The sequence below is a fragment of the Lactuca virosa genome, chromosome 6 (genome assembly GCF_052849685.1).
Source record: "Lactuca virosa cultivar CGN04683 chromosome 6, Lactuca_virosa_CGN04683_v6, whole genome shotgun sequence".
NCBI lineage: Eukaryota > Viridiplantae > Streptophyta > Magnoliopsida > Asterales > Asteraceae > Lactuca > Lactuca virosa.
The window spans coordinates 196603879-196626000 of NC_136431.1; the positions used below are offsets into that span (position 1 = coordinate 196603879).

The 22122-nt window shown below is 33.4% G+C and overlaps 2 protein-coding genes and 1 long non-coding RNA gene across 6 annotated transcripts; 2 read left to right on the forward strand and 1 right to left on the reverse strand.

Annotated features, from left to right (window-relative positions):
* The first annotated feature begins 1041 nt into the window (after positions 1-1041).
* LOC145122204 (putative inactive receptor kinase At5g58300) lies at positions 1042-12474 on the forward strand. Its single transcript, XM_079057845.1, has 3 exons — positions 1042-1082; positions 10934-11349; positions 11936-12474. The coding sequence occupies exons 1-3, from the start codon at positions 1042-1044 to the stop codon at positions 12472-12474; spliced, it is 996 nt and encodes a 331-aa protein (XP_078913971.1).
* Positions 12475-13907: 1433 nt separating this feature from the next.
* LOC145120732 (uncharacterized) lies at positions 13908-14805 on the reverse strand. Its single transcript, XR_013714332.1, has 2 exons — positions 14688-14805; positions 13908-14345 (listed from the first exon to the last, which is right to left on the reverse strand). It is a non-coding gene; the product is annotated as an uncharacterized LOC145120732 (long non-coding RNA).
* Positions 14806-18971: 4166 nt separating this feature from the next.
* On the forward strand, positions 18972-21372 carry LOC145120643 (ras-related protein Rab11C-like). 4 transcript variants are annotated; one of them, XM_079056446.1, is made up of 5 exons: positions 18972-19458; positions 19771-19876; positions 19978-20066; positions 20427-20512; positions 20806-21372. In XM_079056446.1, exons 4-5 carry the CDS (start codon positions 20501-20503, stop codon positions 21295-21297), a joined length of 504 nt encoding a protein of 167 aa, XP_078912572.1. In that variant the 5' UTR covers positions 18972-19458; positions 19771-19876; positions 19978-20066; positions 20427-20500; the 3' UTR covers positions 21298-21372. The 4 variants fall into 4 exon arrangements, with proteins under 4 accessions (XP_078912572.1, XP_078912573.1, XP_078912574.1 ...); XM_079056447.1 differs by having other exon boundaries at positions 20456-20512; XM_079056448.1 differs by having other exon boundaries at positions 19987-20066.
* The last annotated feature ends 750 nt before the right edge of the window (positions 21373-22122 follow it).

Below are 22122 nucleotides of genomic sequence, written 5' to 3' on the forward strand. Positions count from 1 at the left end.
ACATATGAAATGGTTGAGAGACATAGAATGAATCAGGAGTTGGTGAGGAAGGTGGTTATCCAAGAATCCCAGGTTGATGGTGGGAAGATGATTGCAGGCTACCGGAGACAGGATGTTGCTGTGGTGATCGGTAATTGAACCATGGGGAAGGAGGCCATACGGTGCATGATAGTGAGGCAAGGAAGTTCCTAATTAGGTTGCTACTGCCGTTGCTCTTGAAGGCCAACTGAGGGCTGCTGGTGGCGACTGTCGTGGCTGTTGTTGCGGCGGTTGTCGCGTGGTGGTCCTCGGTGGTTGTTGCTGCAATTTGGAGCACGGGTGGAGTTCCCTGGAGCTGAAATTAGGACCCATCAGTAGTGGTATGCAGAACCTGAGAAGCCGAAGAATGGTCTGATTGGATGGGTTGAGAGGGACGAGTTCAATTAAAACGTAGTTCTTCAAGAACAAGAATGGAACATGCTTGAAGGAAGCTTGGAAGTGGCTCACGGTAGCGGATAAGAGTCGCAATATTGTCAAACGTGGGACCCAAACCGTTAAGGAGATGTGTAACCAAGGTCTTCTTGGGAACGGGTGACCCGATGTTGGCTAATAATTCTGCAACAACATTCATTTATTTTTTACAATAGTAGATAGTGGTTTGATCCCCAAGAACCATGGAACGCAACTCGTTGTCAAGTTCTAGTACACGTGCATCTTTATTGTCTCGGAAGAGGTCTTCAAGTACTTTCCAAACGTCGCGTGCCTTGTAGCCATTTTGAGTACCATGGTAAGAAGAGGCTGAGTGAGTGTGCCATAAATCCACATGGCAATCATATTTTCCAGATTGTGCCATGGCTCGTCTTTGTTATCCTTCGGACGGGAGGTGCCATCAAGGTGACCATAAACCCCGTAGGCTTTACAGTGGGTCTCGAAAAGAACTCTCCAATAGTCATAGTTCAATTGATTCAAGTCAAGAATCAAGGGAACAAAGGATTTGATATTGTTGATGTTGCATGGTTTGAGATTTCCGTCTGTCATGAGAGAAAAGAAGAAGAAGAATCGATGAAAGTGGAGAAGAAGAAGAGATGGGGGAACGATGACAGGTAGGGTTACGGGGATCAATTCTCTGATACCATATTGGATTGTAATAATCATTTGATTGCCTTTTCATTAACAAGTATAAAAGAATATATACATCATACAAGTATAATTTGGGCCTATACTATACATTGATGGACTAAATAATGACTGGGCTAATATACACTAATAATTAGGTTTTAAAACTCGCATATTTATCTAACATGTTCTTAGTCTTCATCCTAAATACTTTCGGTTCATCTTCGTCACATCGAGGATGAAGATAGGAAAATCCTAAATCAAAATCTTCATTATGGTTTCACTGATGTTAGGAAGGAAATGGATATGAATACCTATAAATGTTCTAAATGCAAGATAAACATGAACATGTTAATGATTCAATCATCGGATTTGTTTTGATTTGCTCTAGGTCAAACCCTTGGTTTGTTTTTGATGAAGATCATGATTCTTTGATTTGCTTCGAGTTATATCATTTGTTTGTGTTTGATGAAGATCTCGATTCCAAATGCAAGAAGAAGGTTGAAACCTAAGCAACAAAAGCGATGATTTCTTTCATTATTGATGAAGATCGCGATGCTTGAAGCATGTTATTCCTTAAGTAGCTAAATCCATTTTAAATCAGAACTCCTTGAAACATGTTTATACCATTTTTTGTGTTGAAGTTTGTTAGTTAGCATTTTATTTGTGTTCCTTTTCATCAAAATCAGTGTTGCAGAAATCGGCCATGGCGGCTGATTAATCTTTTGGCGACCTTGAAGTGATTACGATTAGGGTGTTTGGTGGAAATTGGTCAAAATCGGGCTTGGCGGTCCTTGGCGGTCATAGGCGTGAAAATATTTAAAAAATTCCAATTTTTTAATTTACAAATTTTTCACCAAAATTTTAAATTTTAAATTTTCAAATTTTTAAGTTTTCAAACTTTAAAATATTATACTAAAGTGTAACATACACGTTTTGAAATCGTGTTATGTAAATTAAAAAGTTAATAATATTATGAAATATTATGAGAAATTGAGTATTGAGTTCTAACAGATAGTTTTTACTAGAAATAAAGTAAAACTATGTTTACAATCACTCATAAAATATTGGAAGTCTTATCAGATTCCAATTAAAAGCCAAATAGTGAAATTTAGCGAAAATATAAAATTTGAAATAAGTAAAATTCTATTATTTAAAGTTGTAGATAATCTAGTTAGAAACATGTAGGTGAAAACCTCGTCGAAATCCGAGTTATAACGAAGAAGTTATGACCAATCGAAGATCCGCGATAAAACCGGCACGGTGCCGAATGACGTAAAAAGTGAGTTTTTGATAAACTACTTTTTAGCCTTAGTGATCTAAATGAAAGTCGTAGTATTCGTTAAACCGAGAAGTTCGATAAAAAGAACGCCAAAATCTGACTTCGTATGAGGAAGTTATGATTTTTACAAGTTTCAGCTTAGCAGTAGACAGCTAAAAACTCGAATTTTAGATCGAGTGATTTTTAGCCGACACAACCTAAACGAGAATCGAAGGTCTCGTCATTAGTAGTACAACGGTAAAAAGTCTGACGAAAACGGACGTCAGATGAAGAAGTTATGAATTTTTAACGGATTTACCAGTCCCGACGAAGTCTAAACAAAAGTTGTAGAGCATAATTTTCTCTACTCGTGCATATAAAGAACGTCAAAAACAGAGCCCGTATGAGAAAGTTATGGATTTTACAAGATTGGGCACATTTTTCGAGAAATTTCGCATGAATAGTGATTGCCACGTCACCCTCGCTCGGAGCTGGCCACGTGTCCGAAGCTGCTGCGTGGCATATCCGAGAAGCGACGCGTGTCGCACAGGTGTCCGAATAAGCCATGTGATCTCGCATGTGCCCCACGTGATCCGACCCGCGTGTTGGCTCCTGATTCGACCGATGCAGCCGACCCGATCCGAAGCCAGAAGCCGCGTCATCCGACCAATGCAAAGCGAGCACCTGTCCGTCCGAGCCTCGCCCTGCTGCCACCTGGTTCGAACCTCGCATGCACGTGCTCTCCTCCCTTCGCTTCGGATCCGAGGCTCGCACCTATATAAAGGGTGCGAGACCTCCCGGTTAGATGTTTGAAATTTGTCCTTTTTCACCCTTTTTCAACATTTTCTTACATTCCGACTTCCCCCAAAGCCCCGGTACTTATTCCAAAGCCCGAAACGCGCCCCGAGATTCCCGAGAAGCCCGAAAAATTTATCTTTTCGGTTTCGAAGCTCTACCTTCGCAGAGCCCGGTTTTCAAGAAAACTCCCGGTTTTCAACGAAGAAAGTCATATTTAGAGCCGAAGTGCTGCCCAAATTACTATTTTGACCCCCAGTTATTTCACGGTGAGTTTAATACATAGGAACAATTGTATGTTATGTGTTATATGGGCTATGTGCTTTTCCATGTTATCATCTCGAGTTGTTGTTTCCGCTATTTTTATAGCAAGGTTGTACCTCTGACTTGAAGTGTATGACATAGGCATCACTTGGGTATTGGTATGAACCGTTGACCATGAAGTGTATGACATAGGCATCACTTTGGCTTCGGTAGTATGCTAAGATAAGGCTGAAAGCCTAAATATTCTAGCAAAATAATATTCCTGAGTATTTTCTGTGCCATTTGTGCTGAAACTTTATTGATTTTATATCAAGTATGGAAATTGTTATGTCTCATTGATTGATATGGAAAGCTTTTAGCATTATGCCTTTGTTGTTCCTTGATCCTCTTTGCCTCTGTCATATTGAAGTATATATATGACATAACATTATATTGTATCTATTATTGAACTCACTAAGCGTTATCGCTTACCCCTCCCAATGTTTTAACATAATGCAGGCAATAAGCACCCACTATAGTTGGAAGACTTAGAATAGTTTGTAATAGTACTTTTGTACTTCAGTTTATGTTTGTATAAAATTACAATATCCTGGGTAGTTATGTAAAATCTTAAAACATAGTCGGTTTGTATCCAATCTTTTGTAATCACTTTATCAATGTAAGATAATGTTTTATAAATATGCATGTAGCATGTTTTGGAGTAACTATATTGTCAAGTATGAAAGTTTGGGTCTTTCAGAAATATGAAAGTCAAGAAAGGGGTTCTTTCAATCATGGTATCAGAGCAGTGGTTTAAGTGAACTAAATTCCATGGATTGGTATTTAGACTTAAACTATTGGAAGTTCAATATATGAACTGAATCATTCTAAATATATGGATACAAACCATAGGAAATACTTAAGTGGGGTATTGGGTAGTGATAAACCCTAGTATTCTAAGATATTAAGTCACTTCAAAAAAAAATTAGAAAATTAGTTTATATGAACTAGGAATTTTGAGAATTTCTAGATTTAAACATAAATTGTTAAGTGATGATACAATATGTATCTGGTATACTTTAGGTTGGATACCTAATGGACACAAGCACTAGAATATTAAGAGGGGATATGCCTTATATTCTAAGATGTGCTAAAGGATAAATAAATATAGCATGCCTTAAGTTGCTTAGCTATATTGCTATTATTTGAGAAAGTTTAAGGTCTGTTGCCGACCTTGGTTTAGAAAATTTTATGTTCAGAATTCTAAGAGTTTTCGTAATAGAATTTACATAAAACTTTTCAAAGTAATAAAGATACTTATGATAGTTGACATTCATAAGTTTATTGATAAACGATCGAAGGATATCGTAAAATAATAAATATGAAGTGTTATCGTAAATAGTGTATTAATACCAATAGAGTGGTATTATACATTTAAAGTATGTTTGATATATAATAACATCTTTGGAAGAAAGATGTGCGTTTGAAACACGTTTGGATGAGATAAATGTGTTGGTACAAATCCATGAAGTTGTTCCACCACTGTCCAGATTGAAGCAGTGATTGTTTATAGAGTCGGAAGAACCGAAGTTGGTGATAAATACTTCGACAGTATCGAAATTTATGTGGTACATGATTTAGAAGAATTAAATGAAGATCAAAGGAAAGGCTAATGAAGTTTTCAGACTCAATAGGCCAAGACTTTGTGATGTAGTATGTAGTTCGAGTAGTAACCCTATACAAGATGCTCAGACTTAGTATTTAATAATACTGAGTGATAATTGACTACTATCACATCCTAATGGAAGTTCCATTGTGTGTTAAGCCGACTTTAACATACATGATTAGGATGGTGAAATAGGTTATTTGGTTGTGAAAAGGCTGAGTGGCTTACTTGTTAGAGTAAGGTAGAGTACTTAGTTGAAGAAGATATACACTCATATTATTATATGAGAAGAAATGTTGTAGTTAGGAATGACAGAGAACCAAGTTGAAGCTAGTAGAGCTTGCTGAGATACAGCTATAATGCAAACTTCTTAGGATAGACCCCTATGAAGTAGACTTAGACTTACTCAGATACAAGAATAACGATGTCATGAAAGGATAATGAAACCAACTAATGTGCATGATGGTTTGCATGAGTTAGAAGTAGATGCAAGAAGTTGAAGACTGTTTGTCTCCATACTGCTAGAGTAAATTTTGGGTGTAGTATGTCTTGCAGAGTAGACACTACCCGAGAAAGAATTTATATGAAGAAATGGAAGTAAAATTTCTATCGACCTATGGAAAAGTATTAGGATATATTAAATCAAGCATATGCATGAGAAGAATTTTAGAAGGCGAGTATAAGTAATCCAAGATATGTTTGATAGAAACGCGAAAACCCTAGTTGAGTCTAGGAGAAATTGTTGTATGTACTTGTTTGAACACACTTAGGTGTGAAAAATTGCTTTGTGAAAATTTTTGAATGGTGACTTGGGAACTGCGAGACAATACTTGGGACGAGTATGAGTAGGTGTGAATAGTAGTAGAGGCCTATACTACTGGAAGCACATGACTCACACTTGGATCAGGCAAAGTCACAAGGTTACCAAGAAGCTAGTAAATGATTCCATTTTATTCATGTGTGTCGTTACCTTCGTTTCGTTAATGACGAAGAAGATAATTATCGTTCAAATCTTAATGTCATAAAGAATCGAGTCCGATTAGTATAAATCCGCGAAAGGAGTTGATTGGTTCAGAGAACCATGTCTTATATAGTGACAAAACTTCAGTAGGAATACTGAAGAAGTAAATGGTCGAGGTAGTCGATAGAAATATAACAATCTTCATTAAAGGATTGAGCAATCATTAGCCAGAGATGTGACTTGCTATCTGGTGTTACTGGCCACAAGAAATGTTTCCGCCCTACTCTTACTAGTCAAATAGCGGGGAGTCAAGTTTCCGATCAACCATCAAAGAATACTCCAACTAAAAAGGAGGAGGTGCCAAAAGCTAAAAGATGTATATGTCCGAAAGCACGAATTAGAGATACGTGGTGCTATTCTTTCTGTTCCAAAGCATCCACGTGTTGATCAAACTCTTTTCATTTTCTTTATTCCATCAGCTTGATTTATTCGATCTGATTCTAATACAAGAGTTTGGTTCGTTATGTGTCTTGTGCATTATAAAATCAAAGGTCATTAGAATAAGACCATACGAGTTGTTGTTATAGCAAAAGTAAAGGCGTTATCTTGGGTTTAGTCTATAAACCAAGAAGGAGCAGGAGTCTGCAATGAGAATTGAGTTTTAACTCAAAGATTTGGATCGAAGGCCCAATAGAGAATGATGAGCGGGTGCAGGTTTGAGCGCCGCTAGTAATTAAGAAGTTTGAAGAGTTTGACAATCTTTTGGCAAACCAAAAGTTAAATATCGTACATTTTAGATTACCACAAGAGAAGTAAGTTAGGACTCGAATGTTGTGACTAGTAATTTCTCATAAACTTTAGATCTGCTCACATCTTATTTGATTGTGATGCCTCAGATTCTTTCGTGCCTTATAAATTCGCACATTCTTTTCAAATTGCTTGTTACGCAATTGTCCAATCATTTCATATAGATAACATAGGAAATATATCATTACTTGCTGACAAAGTCTACAGAAATAGTGTCATAGGAATTGAAAGTTATAATCTTCCTGCTAACCTAATTCCTATCTTCTTTCCCAACTTTGATATTATTCTCGACATGAATCGATTGTCAAAGAACTACGCAGATCTCTTGTGCTACGAAGAGATGATATGCATCCCTATCGAAAGGAAGGATTCTTTTATGTCTACGGTGAAAATAATAAATTTCTTTCTTAAAAACTCGTAAATTTATATCGAAGGGATATTCTACTTATCCGGCTTATATAGTTAATACCTTGAAAGAGGAGAAGAAAACTGTGAATGATAGCCTTTGGATAATTATCGACCGGTTGATTAAGAGTGCATATTTTCTCGGTATACGTACAACGGTTCTAATGGAGAAATACGCACAAGTTTACTTAGACGAAATTGTGGCGAGACATGGAGTGCCACTAAAGATTATTTCCGATCGTGATACTCGTTTCACTTCTCACTTTTGGGCAAGTATGAAAAGTGAATTGGGATCTCGAGTTGCTCCCAACACAGCTTATCATCCCCAGACAGATGGTTAGACAGAGAGAACAATCCAAACAGTAGAAGATATGCTTCGTGCATGTGTCTTAGAGTTCGGTAGTAACTGTGAACACCATTATGTTAGCATAATGTAGGACAGAAAATCCTTGGTGGTCCTGAAATGGTTCAAGACACCACTGATAAGATTCAAATTATACCTAGGGAAAATAAGAATGAGATAAGAGCGACATATCCTCATTTGTCTAAATCGTTGTGATTTCGGGGACGAAATCCTCAAAATGAGGAGGTATTTGTAACATACACGTTTTGAAATCGTGTTATGTAAATTAATAAGTTAATAATATTATGAAATATTATGAGAAATTGAGTATTGAGTTCTAACAGATAGTTTTTACTAGAAATAAAGTAAAACTATGTTTAGAATCACTCATAAAATATTGGAAGTCTTATTAGATTCCAATTAAAAGCCAAATAGTGAAATTTAGCGAAAATATAAAATTTGAAATAAGTAAAATTCTATTATTTAAAGTTGTAGATAATTTAGTTAGAAACATGTAGGCGAAAACCTCGTCGAAATCCGAGTTATAACGAAGAAGTTATGACCAATCGAAGATCCGCGATAAAACCGGCACGGTGCCGAATGACGTAAAAAGTGAGTTTTTGATAAACTACTTTTTAGCCTTAGTGATCTAAATGAAAGTCGTAGTATTCGTTAAACCGAGAAGTTCGATAAAAAGAACGCCAAAATCTGACTTCGTATGAGGAAGTTATGATTTTTACAAGTTTCAGCTTAGCAGTAGACAGCTAAAAACTCGAATTTTAGATCGAGTGATTTTTAGCCGACACAACCTAAACGAGAATCGAAGGTCTCGTCATTAGTAGTACAACGGTAAAAAGTCTGACGAAAACGGACGTCGGATGAAGAAATTATGAATTTTTAACGGATTTACCAGTCCCGGTCTGTTAAAAATAATAATATAAAAATAAAGTCAAAATTTTCCGACGAAGTCTAAACAAAAGTTGTAGAGCATAATTTTCTCTACTCGTGCATGTAAAGAACGTCAAAAACGGAGCCCGTATGAGAAAGTTATGGATTTTACAAGATTGGGCACATTTTTCGAGAAATTTCGCATGAATAGTGATTGCCACGTCACCCTCGCTCGGAGATGGCCACGTGTCCGAAGCTGATGCGTGGCATATCCGAGAAGCGACGCGTGTCGCACAGGTGTCCGAATAAGCCACGTGATCTCGCATGTGCCCCACGTGATCCGACCCGCGTGTTGGCTCCTGATTCGACCGATGCAGCCGACCCGATCCGAAGCCAGAAGCCGCGTCATCCGACCAATGCAAAGCGAGCACCTGTCCGTCCGAGCCTCGCCCTGCTGCCACCTGGTCCGAACCTCGCATGCACGTGCCCTCCTCCCTTCGCTTCGGATCCGAGGCTCGCACCTATATAAGGGGTGCGAGACCTCCCGGTTAGATGTTTGAAATTTGTCCTTTTTCACCCTTTTTCAACATTTTCTTACATTCCGACTTCCCCCGAAGCCCCGGTACTTATTCCAAAGCCCGAAACGCGCCCCGAGATTCCCGAGAAGCCCGAAAAATTTATCTTTTCGGTTTCGAAGCTCTACCTTCGCAGAGCCCGGTTTTCAAGAAAACTCCCGGTTTTCAACGAAGAAAGTCATATTTAGAGCCGAAGTGCTGCCCAAATTACTATTTTGACCCCCGGTTATTTCACGGTGAGTTTAATACATAGGAACAATTGTATGTTATGTGTTATATGTTCTATGTGCTTTTCCATGTTATCATCTCGAGTTGTTGTTTCCGCTATTTTTATAGCAAGGCTGTACCTCTGACTTGAAGTGTATGACATAGGCATCACTTGGGTATTGGTATGAACCGTTGACCATGAAGTGTATGACATAGGCATCACTTTGGCTTCGGTAGTATGCTAAGATAAGGCTGAAAGCCTAAATATTCTAGCAAAATAATATTCCTGAGTATTTTCTGTGCCATTTGTGCTGAAACTTTATTGATTTTATATCAAGTATGGAAATTGTTATGTCTCATTGATTGATATGGAAAGCTTTTAGCATTATGCCTTTGTTGTTCCTTGATCCTTTTTGCCTCTGTCATATTGAAGTATATATATGGCATAACATTATATTGTATCTATTATTGAACTCACTAAGCGTTATCGCTTACCCCTCCCAATGTTTTAACATAATGCAGGCAATAAGCACCCAGTATAGTTGGAAGACTTAGAATAGTTTGTAATAGTACTTTTGTACTTCAGTTTATGTTTGTATAAAATTACAATATTCTTGGTAGTTATGTAAAATCTTAAAACATAGTCGGTTTGTATCCAATCTTTTGTAATCACTTTATCAATGTAAGATAATGTTTTATAAATATGCATGTAGCATGTTTTGGAGTAACTATATTGTCAAGTATGAAAGTTTGGGTCTTTCAGAAATATGAAAGTCAAGAAAGGGGTTCTTTCATAAAGCTTTCAAATTTTCAAAATTTTAAATTTTTAAATTTTCAAATACTTATTTTTTTAGGATATATTAGTTTTTTACATAATTTTATTAATAATTTAGGGTCTCCGATTAATCCCTGTCTATTCCAATTAATCGTTTAACGTCAGTCGACCGCAGAACTACCGTCGAACGATTTTCATAACATTGATTGATCAAAATAGAGAAGAAGAAAGTAAAGGGGCAATGTGTGTGTGAGAGAGAGAGAGAGAGAGGTCTATTTTTTTAAAATTATAAATCATTAAAAAAACAGAAGAAAAAAAAAGAAAAGGAAAACAAAAATGATAGTATTTGTTATGCCTCAAATACTTAACATTTATTTGCTAACGACATCAGTTATAAGGACTTATTGCGAAAAAATTTCAAACTATGGGATCATCCGGTGCACAAAAACATTCTCATATGAAACCATATGTACCATTTGTGTAATTTAGTTTTTATTTCTTGAACTCTTTTAATATATAAAAAAATATATATAGACTAATCACAATTTTTTATAAAATTTTAGGAAAATAATTACTCAAAATATGAATATATAAAAATTGTTAGATTCAACTGCATATTCTAATTTTTGGACGTTTATGAATAATTAATAATTTCAATAGACAACAAAGAATTTGATAAATTCAAGAAACTAAATATTTTATTAAAATGAAACCAATTAAAAGATCCAAATCTTTATACAAAAGGGGTCACCACACACATCCTAGTTTCTTTCAAACAAGGCAGCAATGTTGTCGAGAGCTTTAAACACGAAGTCCAAAAGAACCTCTAGGTTTCTTGATTTCATCTCTTGATTAGATAATTTTCATCAATCATTTTGCAATTTATCATTATTTTCTTTTTTTCCTTGTTAGGTATAATGAAGGAAGTTGCCGATCATCGCTCTCGTTATGTGAATACGATGAGATCTTCATTGGTTGCATGGAAAATGAGCCACTTGTGCCGTGTGATAGTGATGTAACAGATGAAGATTGTAGGTATAAGTGGAGATTGAAAGATCTGATGGGGGCATCTGTTGGGGTTGTTGGAGAGACATCGTTAGGTTTGATAGAGAAAGTTGTGTTTTTGGATGGTACATATAACGTGTTGAAAAGGTTTAGAATGGTTTGTGTAAGAAGGAGGGAGTTTGGGCGACGTGTATCTCGATTGGCAGCAATCGGACGACGTTGTGATTATCTTGTTCAAATGAAAGCCTATCTTTATTCTAAGAGGTTCAAGTTTGTTGTTTGTGACTACTACCCGATGGGTAGTCTATACGATCTACTTACAGGTATGTTCTTTTTATCTCATCACAAACAACCAATAGTAATTGTAACTACAATCGTTTATTATATAATTAAATATGCATTTATACATAAATTTCTTCATTTTCGTTGATATATGCAACACATGGTTTTGTAAGCCAAATATACAAAAATGTTTTAAGAAAAAAAAAATACACCAATCAAGAACTAGTTAGCCCACACGTCATTTTTTATGAGATTTCTCAGCTTAATATTTAACTTTTAAGCTATTAGCTAGCTTGGTCAGTCCGTCAAACACATAGCCTTAGTCCCATAATAGAATATCCTTGCATATTTTGTACATATAAGAACATACTTTGTTGCATAGACAGAAAGAAAGAAAGAAAGAAAGAAAAAAAGTTAACCTTTGTTGGAAAAATACACATTAAATCCTAAAAAACACTTACTAAAATCTTAGATATTGCAAGTTCTAATCCGAAAATCTACACAATGATTCCTTAACAAGGACTCTTATGTTAACACATGAAAAGAAATTGTGTTTTCTTCTATTATATGCTTAATTAATGGTCATATAAACGCATTGACAATTTCACATGGGCTCCATTATTATAGGCGCGAGAGAACATGACCACACCCCACTAACGTGGAAGCAAAGGCTAAAGATAATCTTGCACATAGCAAAAGCCATACGTTTCATCCATTCACAAGCACCCGCACGAGATAGAAACATGATCATGAATATCCATGGCAACCTTAAAACCTCCAACATTATGATAGATGTTGATTTTAATGCTTATTTATCAAATTATGGTTTTACCCAACTTGCAATGGAAGTTCCCGACACTGGTCAACGAAAACCACCATCACCAATACTCCGTTGTGAACCTTTGTCACAAAAGAATGATATATACAACTTTGGAATAATTATGTTGGACATTTTAGGAGGATCAAAGGCACTTGAGTCGGTAAAATGGTGTTTCGAAAGAAAAGAAGAGATTAAAGCTAAAGAATGTGAGTGTTTTGAGTTCCCTTTTGAAGGGAAGGATCAAAGAAAGATTTTGAAAGTTTGGAGCATGGCCTTGGCATGTACAAATAGGTCAAATGATGCTAGGCCTTCAATAGAGAATATACTCTTACATTTAGGCAAGTAATACACTTCTCATACATTAAAAAAGCTTTTTGAATTTTTAGATCTAGTTTAATATTGATATTATTACACATCATATATAATATATATTGTTAAATAAAGATCCATTACTATTTGCAGTATGCAGAACACCCTTTTAACACATTTGTGTCCGAAAACATAAATCAATCAAATTTGATTTTATTACAAAGGATTTTTATTGTTATTGTAAATATGCCTTATAATATTGAATATTCACCATTTCCATGTTGGGGATCCAAGGGTGGATCCAATGGATGATCCAAATGAATGCCAAAGACAATCAAAATATATTTCAACTTATACAATAAACATACGAAAACAATATGGAACACTTAGGTCATGTTTGATAGTTTCTGTTTGGGAAAGTGTTGTCTGGAAAGTGTTGTATGAGAAAGTTTTCTGATTGGGAAAGAAACCATATTGTTTGATTGTAAATATGATTGACTGTGCTGAATGATAAAAAATGACAATATGGCCCTACTGTTATATATACTATGATGGATGAAGTTGTTGAATAATTATAAAAACATACCAATTATCATACAAAATCAAAATTACACAATAATCATTTAAAAATCTAAATAGAATGTCGATTAAGTTGTTTTTAGTTTATTTTATTTTTCAAGATAATGTTACGTTGTTATTCTATCAAGCAATTTAATTTTTTTATAACTCAACATATGATTCTTGATCCGGTTTATGTATGATAGTGGTGGGATGGAAGAATTTTTTTAAAATATATTAGGATGATGGTGGTGTTGTCCAAAAAAAAATTAATCCAATAAAAATGAATTAAAAAAATTAACTAAAGGAAATTAATAATCCAATAAAGTAATAATTATTAATATATATATATATATATAAGTATTCTATATTTATAAATAATATTTGTTAATATATAATAATAATCCAATAAAAAAGAATTAATGCATAAAAAGAAAATAAAAAAGAATTATTTAAAAGAAATTAATAATCCACTAAAATAATATTAATTAATAAGTAAATATTATATATTAAAAATAATATTTATTAATATATAATAAACCAATAAAAAAGAAATTAAAAAAATTATTTAAAAGGAATTAATAATCCAAGAAAGAAAGAGACGATGTTTAGGGTACAATTGTCTTTCCAGTCTATTCAGCCAGAAAGATATGGTTTTAAAGCTTTCTGGAAAAGACATATTTTACCGGGAAAGACCCATTTTTTGTGCATATCAAACAGTCTTTCTGGTCCATTCAGGCAGAAAGATTTGTATGGACCTGGAAAGATGTATATCAAATGGGCTTTAGTCTTATAAACACATATAAAATCCAACAACAAAACGGATAATAAACTAGAATACAAAAATACGATAACAATGTCTAATAATAAAAGTAACACATACCAAGATAAAATATATAAATTACAAACAAATAAACTTAAGAGACACATGTATTAACATCATTTCACAATCAAGGGTGATTGTGTATATCAACAGGGTGAAACATGTAACTTGTATATACCAATTAACATGTAACTTGTATATACCAATTAACACAAAAGGGGGTTACAACTCACTTACAAGAGAACAAAATGTAGAAACAAAACTTCGTCTTCAAAGAAATAGATAGAATGAAGGGAGGGAGGAAGGCTAGCCTTAAAATAACTACAATCTCATAGTTAAAGAATACCCATCAAAGGCAAATAGATACTTGGCTGCCACCTCAGGTTGTCGTACCACGTGGCCATTTCAACCAAAAATCGCCAACTGGAGTGGAAAACAGGTGGCCAAAATGAGTTGGTTCATAATACATGGATCATGGCTACTTGGAGTGGCTAGTAAGTCCATAGAAGGTGGCGATCGATTTGTAGCTGTCCAAATTATGAAATTAGAAACCATTAAATATCTTCATTTTTGTATCATTAACACAAATAAAGACAATGAAATTTTATTCTCCATCAAGAAGCTTCTTATATGATCCTAGACATACACTTGAAATTAAGGGCATCATACAACCAACATTAGAAGCCCTTGAGGGAGAACAAACAATCATTGCCTTTTAAACCTTTCTTAGTTTCTCTTATCCCATTGGTCTTAAAACCATGAAACCTTAGTGGACAAGTACTTTTTATAAGCCATCAACTGAATAACACAATCAAGATACTGATTTTTTATTCTCCATCAAAAGGCTTCTGACATGACCCTAAACATACCCTTAAGATTAAGGACATTGTAGGGGAAAAAAGCAGAAGCCCTTGAGGGAGAGCAAACAATCAATGCCTTGAAAACCTTTCTTAGTTTGCTCTTATCCTATTGGTCTTGAAAACATGGCAAAACTTATTGGATGATAACTCCTTTTTATAAGCCAACAACAAACAAAAGATTTGATCGTTGAAAAAAGTATAATGTATTATAATAAATCATATCCATTTTGATGGGGTCTACATATCTTTGGCCTTTTGACATTTAGTGTCAAAATATATCTTGCTAGTGCTATAAGGATAAGAACTGAGCTTTAAAGGCATATCAATTTACAAACAAGCACGATTAGCATATTTTTTTTATATTGGGACAATATTATTAACTGTTTAAAGGATGTCCATTATTTTATTTCCCATGTGTGTTATGGAATAGGGTACAAAATTAGATGATAATATGTTGAATTTTGCGTGTATTGAAATGTGATTGAAGCTAATATAATACAAACAATAAAACTAACAAAAATTACATTTTATATCCCATTCAACAAGGTGAGGCAAGGACTTGTTGTTGATATAATAAAAGACATGAATATACTTATTTTCATCATAAAGCAGAGCACTAGGAAGTGTTTTCAATTCAATCTGGTTTAATCCTCTCCTATATAATGAGCACAATTCGTAAAGAAAAGTATAGGATCAAGGGTTTTAACTTTTAATATCTTGTTCCAAAGAAAAAGAAAGGGTTTACCTTAAGTTAAAGATAATTAACCATATGCAAATTTCGGCACATATGGCATGAAGAAGTTTATTGAGAAACCAACCAAACAGGTAGTACAAAGATAAACCAAGCCAATCATTGGATTACACAAACTGGATTAATAACAGGATTACTAGTTTCAAATGATGATAGGTGTATAGTTTTTCATAAACAATTATATTTGTTTTTTTTTAACTAATGATCTTTATATGAATTTATATCATGATGCGGATTTTTTGGAAATGTTTCATTCATATAATTACCTTTTATTTGATTAAAAATTACAAACAATTTTTTTTTTTGAAACGGCAAATTCAATCTACTTCTAAACTACATCTTAAATTCATCTATGTCCACGACGGGACTTGAACCCTCAACCTCAAGGAGGGAGGGCAACATCGGATCCACACATGTGATAAGTTATCTTATTTATAAAATATTAATCTTTTGATTGAAGAGAAACATCTTTAATCAACCCTATTATATCGAATCATATATACCACAACAACCCAAAACGCATAAAATAATCCGTTTGCTAGATCAAGATCACGTTCAACGTTTTCTTTTTCATTTTCATAGTTATTTAGTATAGAGTAATATTCAGTTTACGGATGTTGAAAAGACTCGGATCCAAAAATCCAATTCAAATTTCGGAATATCCAAGGTTTCATATCTATTAGTTATTTTGTTAGTTTACATAAATTCCAAAATTTGAATACGTATCCAAAATTTCGAATACGAATTCGATTAGCAAATCGCTTTTTTTGCTTTATCTTCTAGTTTTTAATGACTAGATATTTTATTAAATTGCATATAAGATCTAAAGTTGTTTTACCTTTTTTAAAAGGAGAATAATTATTATTTGAGATATTGGACAAGTTAGCTAGTCTTTTATTTATCATGATATATATTTACAAAGAATATAAGCATCCCAAAATCATATCTATTCTTGCATATTTGACATTCCTCCCCCAATTTAAAAGGTTGACATACATTATGTGTTCTTGTCTCAATATAAAAAAATTATATCTCACCAATTGCTCATGGAATATTTAAATTTGTGTACTAGAGAACTCAAAAAAAAATTTGAAAACTTCAATGCTTGCATATATTTTCTAGGGAAATCTTTGGAAAAGTCCTAATATTTCACCCTAATTTACGAAAAAATCCCAAACTAAAATTGGTTTACGAAAAAATCCCGATTACCGGAAAAAATGACGATTTGACCCTTTTTTTCCGGTTTATCGGTTTCAATACTTACCCGGTTTCATTAAAGTCCCATTATTTTACCAAAATTTTCATTAAAGTCCCATTATTTTACTATAATTTGGTACTTATTCGTAAATTATGGTAAAATAATGGGACTTTATTAAAACCCGATAATTAATGAAACCGGTAAAACGGGAAAATAGGGCCAAATCGTCGTTTTTACCGGTAATTGGGACTTTTTCATAAACAAATTTTAGTTTTGGACTTTTTCGTAAATTAGGGTAAAATATTAGGACTTTTCCGGAGATTTCCCTATTTTCTAATACCCGTCTCACATACATAAAGAAATGAAAAAATGAATACCTTATAATAGACCTTAATTTGACACTTATAAATAACTTATATCATGATTTAAATTTAACGTGAAGATTAATTTGTTAGTCAATTACTTCACCTTTAAAGTAACTATTAACATAGTAACTATTCAACTTTGGAGTCTTACAAGTACTATCTTAATAATAACTATCAAAGAATGGGGAAATTAGTTATCAAAGTAACTAACTTAGTTTTTTGTTTACGTTTAGTCGTTTGACGTTTAGTCATTTTTTTTGTATACTATTTACTATTTAACTTATTTGTGTTGTTTAAAAAGTATCATTATAATTTGTTATTAAAGGTTTTTGGTGACTGCCATTTCCGACGAGACTTTCCGGTCATCTTCTCCGGCTAAACATGAATATTTCAGTTTTCTGATTTCAATATTTCTTTATATCGATTGTGATTATCTGATTCACACATCCTATAAAAAAATCGATCGTGTATTTGTGTCAATCTGATTTTAGGCAGCCTTAACGACTCTGATTTATAATTTATGATTCATGGTATTCAGATTTATGATTTCTGATTCATCTAAATTGTAAGATTTAGTTATTGTTCTTTACTTTTTTAATGTTAGTTTTCTGATAAAAATTTAATTTATGTGCTTTCTTTCCGATTTTTCGTTGATAACTTGAACTCTAACATCACAAGTTTTGAAATCTTTGTTGCTGGAGTCTAGAAAAAGATTCAAAAATTGTTATCCTTGTTGGAAAACAATTCTGAAAACTATTCAACATCACAAGTTCATAACTAGGTGTTTTCGTTTCCTTTTGTTTTTTCTCATTAGTTTATAAATTTAAAACAATAACATGTTACCCTGAAAACATTTATCCATTAGTGAGAAAGTGAAAAGAAAAAAAACGTACAACTATAACTATTACAAAAACGATGATAAATTTATAACAAGAGCCTCGTTTAATATAAAAAACAAAACAAAAAAGCTATCCTCGTTTACAATTATTTATTATAAGGGTGTTGTTTTTTTATTTTGCCTAATGCCTCAAATTGGTTTAGATCAGTCCTAGTTCTTGGTAATTTTGGAAAATTTTCTTGAATATTACTAAATCAGATTTCTCACACACAAATCGCCTTTTAACCATTAGTTTTCGATTTCACATCATTAGATTTGAAATTGTTCCTAATGTCGTTTGTATCTTTGAAGATTTATGTGCAAAGCAAAACGTTTCCGAAAATCGTTCACACATGAAGACGAGTTCATCAGATTGCTGGTGTTTTTTTAGCTCATCAGATTTTTTTTTAATCTTATCTTGTTTGAGTTCATCGAATTTCTGGTTTTTGATCAGTTGAGTTCATCAATATGTGTTGTTGAACAGATAAAGGAGAAGAACACACAAACATGTCTGAGCCTCTGAAACAAACCCAACCCAGATCTTTATCTACATTTGGCCGGAGACTGGTCATAAAACTCATGGTGGTCGGAAACTCGTCGGAGACGAAGAACAGAATGGCATATTCATCGGAAACCTTCAATACCTGGTAATAATGGTATTTTTTGAACATCTATAATAAATTTAATGGTAAATGGTGTACAAAAAAGGGAAAGTGACTAAACAGGAAAAATATCGAGACTTCGTTATCCTTATAAGTCATTTTTCAATCAAAGAGTATACTATATATATATATATATATATATATATATATATATATATATATATATATATATATATATATATATATATATATCCCCTAATCTAATAAATAAGTAGATTTTTGCCATGTGGCAATTGCTAAGCCCCTCCCAAGCTAATTTTCCCACTCAAAACATCAAACTGAAATTCCACATTTGCCCTTAAAGTCAAACATATTATGACTAATCAATAGTATCCCAAAAATCACGCCTGTATCTCCTTTGGTTCGCCTTCTTAGTTTTGGAAACGAATTTTAAATACCCAAATCCTTCATCTGATCGGATGAAACCTTCGATTTCTCTCTACCTTTCTTCCGAAATCATTGATAGCTTACAATAGAACGAGGAATTTATGAAATCATGTTTTTTTCTACATAACCCTAATACAGGTTTTTAAGATTTTTCTTCTTGATAAAGACGGTGGTTTCTGGGATTATTATACTCTTCCCGTGGATTTAAAATTTGTTGTTCTTCCATTGTTTAGTTCTTGATGATCCTAACTTGGAATATTTGTTCCAACCCTCAAATACAAATAAGTTATCACCATCGATTTCAAAAATATTCTAAGTTTGATTATCTGGTTTGTCAATCACCATCGATTAGGGATTGAATTGAGATTTTGGTGAATCGCCACCACCACCGTTTTACCGCCACCATTTATCTTCCTTTTTCTTTATGGATTTATCCTATTAACTAAATGCATTGAAGAACCAATTTTTGAAATCCTCAAACAAACCAAATCGGTACTCTCCTAAATTTATTATGCATAGAAGGAAGGAACACTCAAATTTGTAAGTTTTTCTAATTTTCTTTCCTTGAATCATCTCCATTTATTATCTTAAGAATAAGATTGTGAAGTTCTGATGCATTTTGGGTTCAAAGTTGAAATTTCAAACAAACCTCCATGAATCCTTTCCTTCACTTCCATCGTCTGATTCTTAAAGGCGATCTATGTATCTCTCTAACCATAAATTCCCCTTTTTTACCTCTAGATCTCGATGGATATGTGGCCTCATTTGGGGACGGATATTAGCATCTGGTGTAAAAGACATTTTGTTGTGATATACTGATTTTAACATTTTTTTCCTTTTCATTTATTTAAGATGATAAAAAGACCGATTTGGGGATACTCACAACCCAGGGAAGAAGAAATAAGTACATCTTGTGGGTTTTGATGTGTCTGAAGAACGACTATTGGGTCCAACTCAGGTGACTGTTATATCATCTTTTATGTTTATATGTCCGATTTATATTTGTTGTAAAAGACATTTAATATCTACATTTCATTTTCTAACTTAAGGTTTTCGTAGCTTCTTCAGGGATTAGGTGAGAAATTCCACTTTCTGAAAACTTACATTTGCTACTTTTTGATCTGATCAAAGCTTCATGTATATAAAAGGTATGATATTCAAATTTTTTAATTAGTTGATTTATTGTTTGCTACACTTTTCAGGTTTCTTATGAAATCTATTTTGTGAAATTTTTATGTTGAAAAAAAATAATTTGGTTAACACCACATTTTGTTCTACTTGATACCTAAACCTTAAAAAAATAAATTTTGATTTCTTATGTCAAATAACTTAAACTTTCAAATTCGTATGGATTTGTGTAATTTTTTTTGTCCTCGTCGATGGTACTTCAGTAACTTAGAACGCCTGTTATTGTCTACCTCTCGCTTTCAATCTTTAGTCTCCCAATCCTATCAACTTTATTCAGAGTAATCGGAATACATTTGAATCATGTCTTAATCATTTGTTAGTTTGAAAACAATTGAATTGCTTTTATTAGCAAGACGGGTAAGATTCAAGAGATGCTAAGCAGAGCACTGCGGACATGACACAATTTGTAAGTTTGTTGAACCTTTGCTTCTACAATACTTTATACTTTATATGCTTATGATTTTATTGTTTTTATTCATCTGCAATAGAAATTAAATGTTTGTTATTACACTACGACTTGATTACACTGAAGGTTAATTTAGTATCCACTTATATACAGTACACCTTATTTTTCTATAAACCAAATTTCAAGTATCTAAAGTGTCCAATCCAATTTGGCACACCAAGTATTTGATAGAATGCGTAGGGGTGTTATGAGTTTATTTTTCACCAAGATTTGACTAAATGACATGAAGACAGGTTGATGGAAATACAGTAAAGGCACAGATTTGGGACACAGCAGGGCAAGAAAGGTACAGAGCGATAACCAGTGCATACTATAGAGGTGCAGTTGGAGCTCTTCTGGTGTATGACATAACCAAGAGCCAAACCTTTGATAACATTCAAAGATGGTTGTGTGAGTTAAGAGACCACGCAGACTCCAACATTGTGATAATGATGGACGAAAACAAGTCTGATCTGAATCATCTCCGAGCAGTGGCTGAACAAGATGGCCAATCTCTCACTGAAAAAGAAGGGCTTTCATTTCTTGAAACATCAGCACTTGAAGCACATAATGTTGAGAAAGCATTTCAAACTGTTTTGACAAATATATATCATATCGTTAGCAAAAAAGCATTAGCAGCTCAAGAAGCATCAGGTCCTACTCCTTTACCTGGTCAAGGAACCACCATTAATGTCCCTGATTCATCTGGGAATAATAATACAAAGAAAGGTTGCTGTTCAACTTGAGTTGAAACATATTTGATGAGGTAAAGCTAAAGATTTCTTTTTTTGTTTTCTTTTTGTAATCAAGAAACACCTTCTTTTGACCTTGTAGAATACTATCAGATTGCCCAAGGGTAAAAAGGTAATTGGAATCATTTGAGTGGAATGGGAATATGTGATCTTGGCTTGCTTCCTGAAGTTGTTGTCTTTTGATGTCTATTGTTAGCAAGTCAGGTGTGATGCCAGCTTTTTTAAGTTTTTTTTTTCTTTCTAAAATGACAATTAATTGCATTGTACTTTCAAAGAAAAATGTTTTTACTAAATATTTTTCATGAATTGTTGCCCGTGTATATATATATATATATATATATATATATATATATATATATATATATATATATATATGTTCATTTAGTTGAAAAATGAAGATAAAATGTTGGCTTCCAAGGTTAATTTAACTTAACCTACCAACTTCCTATTAACCATTTCATGTGTCGGTTTCCTTGATTGTTTTATAGAATAAACTAATTTTTCGACATTAAAATGCATCAGGTTCCTTGATTACTCCCAATTATAACAATGTACTTTCTAAGTACAATGCTATAAATGGCATCATTTGGTTGTTAATCTTTTTTATTTTTGTAAAAATATTTATTTTTTAAAATTCTTTTGTTTGTGACAAAAATGTTGTACATAGACCATTTCTTAAAAATTTCTCTTACATTGTAGCGGTGAATTTTTTTAGTTTTTTTTTTTTTTTTTCTTTTTTTTTTTTGTGTGTGTGATGAAAATGTTCTATGGTAATTAAATTATTTTTACAAAATGAAGCTACATAGTTTGAGCCTTGAG

Excerpts from the sequence above, each read along its gene's own strand:
- LOC145122204 (XM_079057845.1), top strand. The coding sequence starts at position 1,042 with ATGAAAGTGGAGAAGAAGAAGAGATGGGGGAACGATGACAG. Across the intron at positions 1,083-10,933 it reads AGATGGGGGAACGATGACAG|GTATAATGAAGGAAGTTGCC; the intron begins GTAGGGTTACGG and ends TTTCCTTGTTAG. Across the intron at positions 11,350-11,935 it reads TCTATACGATCTACTTACAG|GCGCGAGAGAACATGACCAC; the intron begins GTATGTTCTTTT and ends CCATTATTATAG.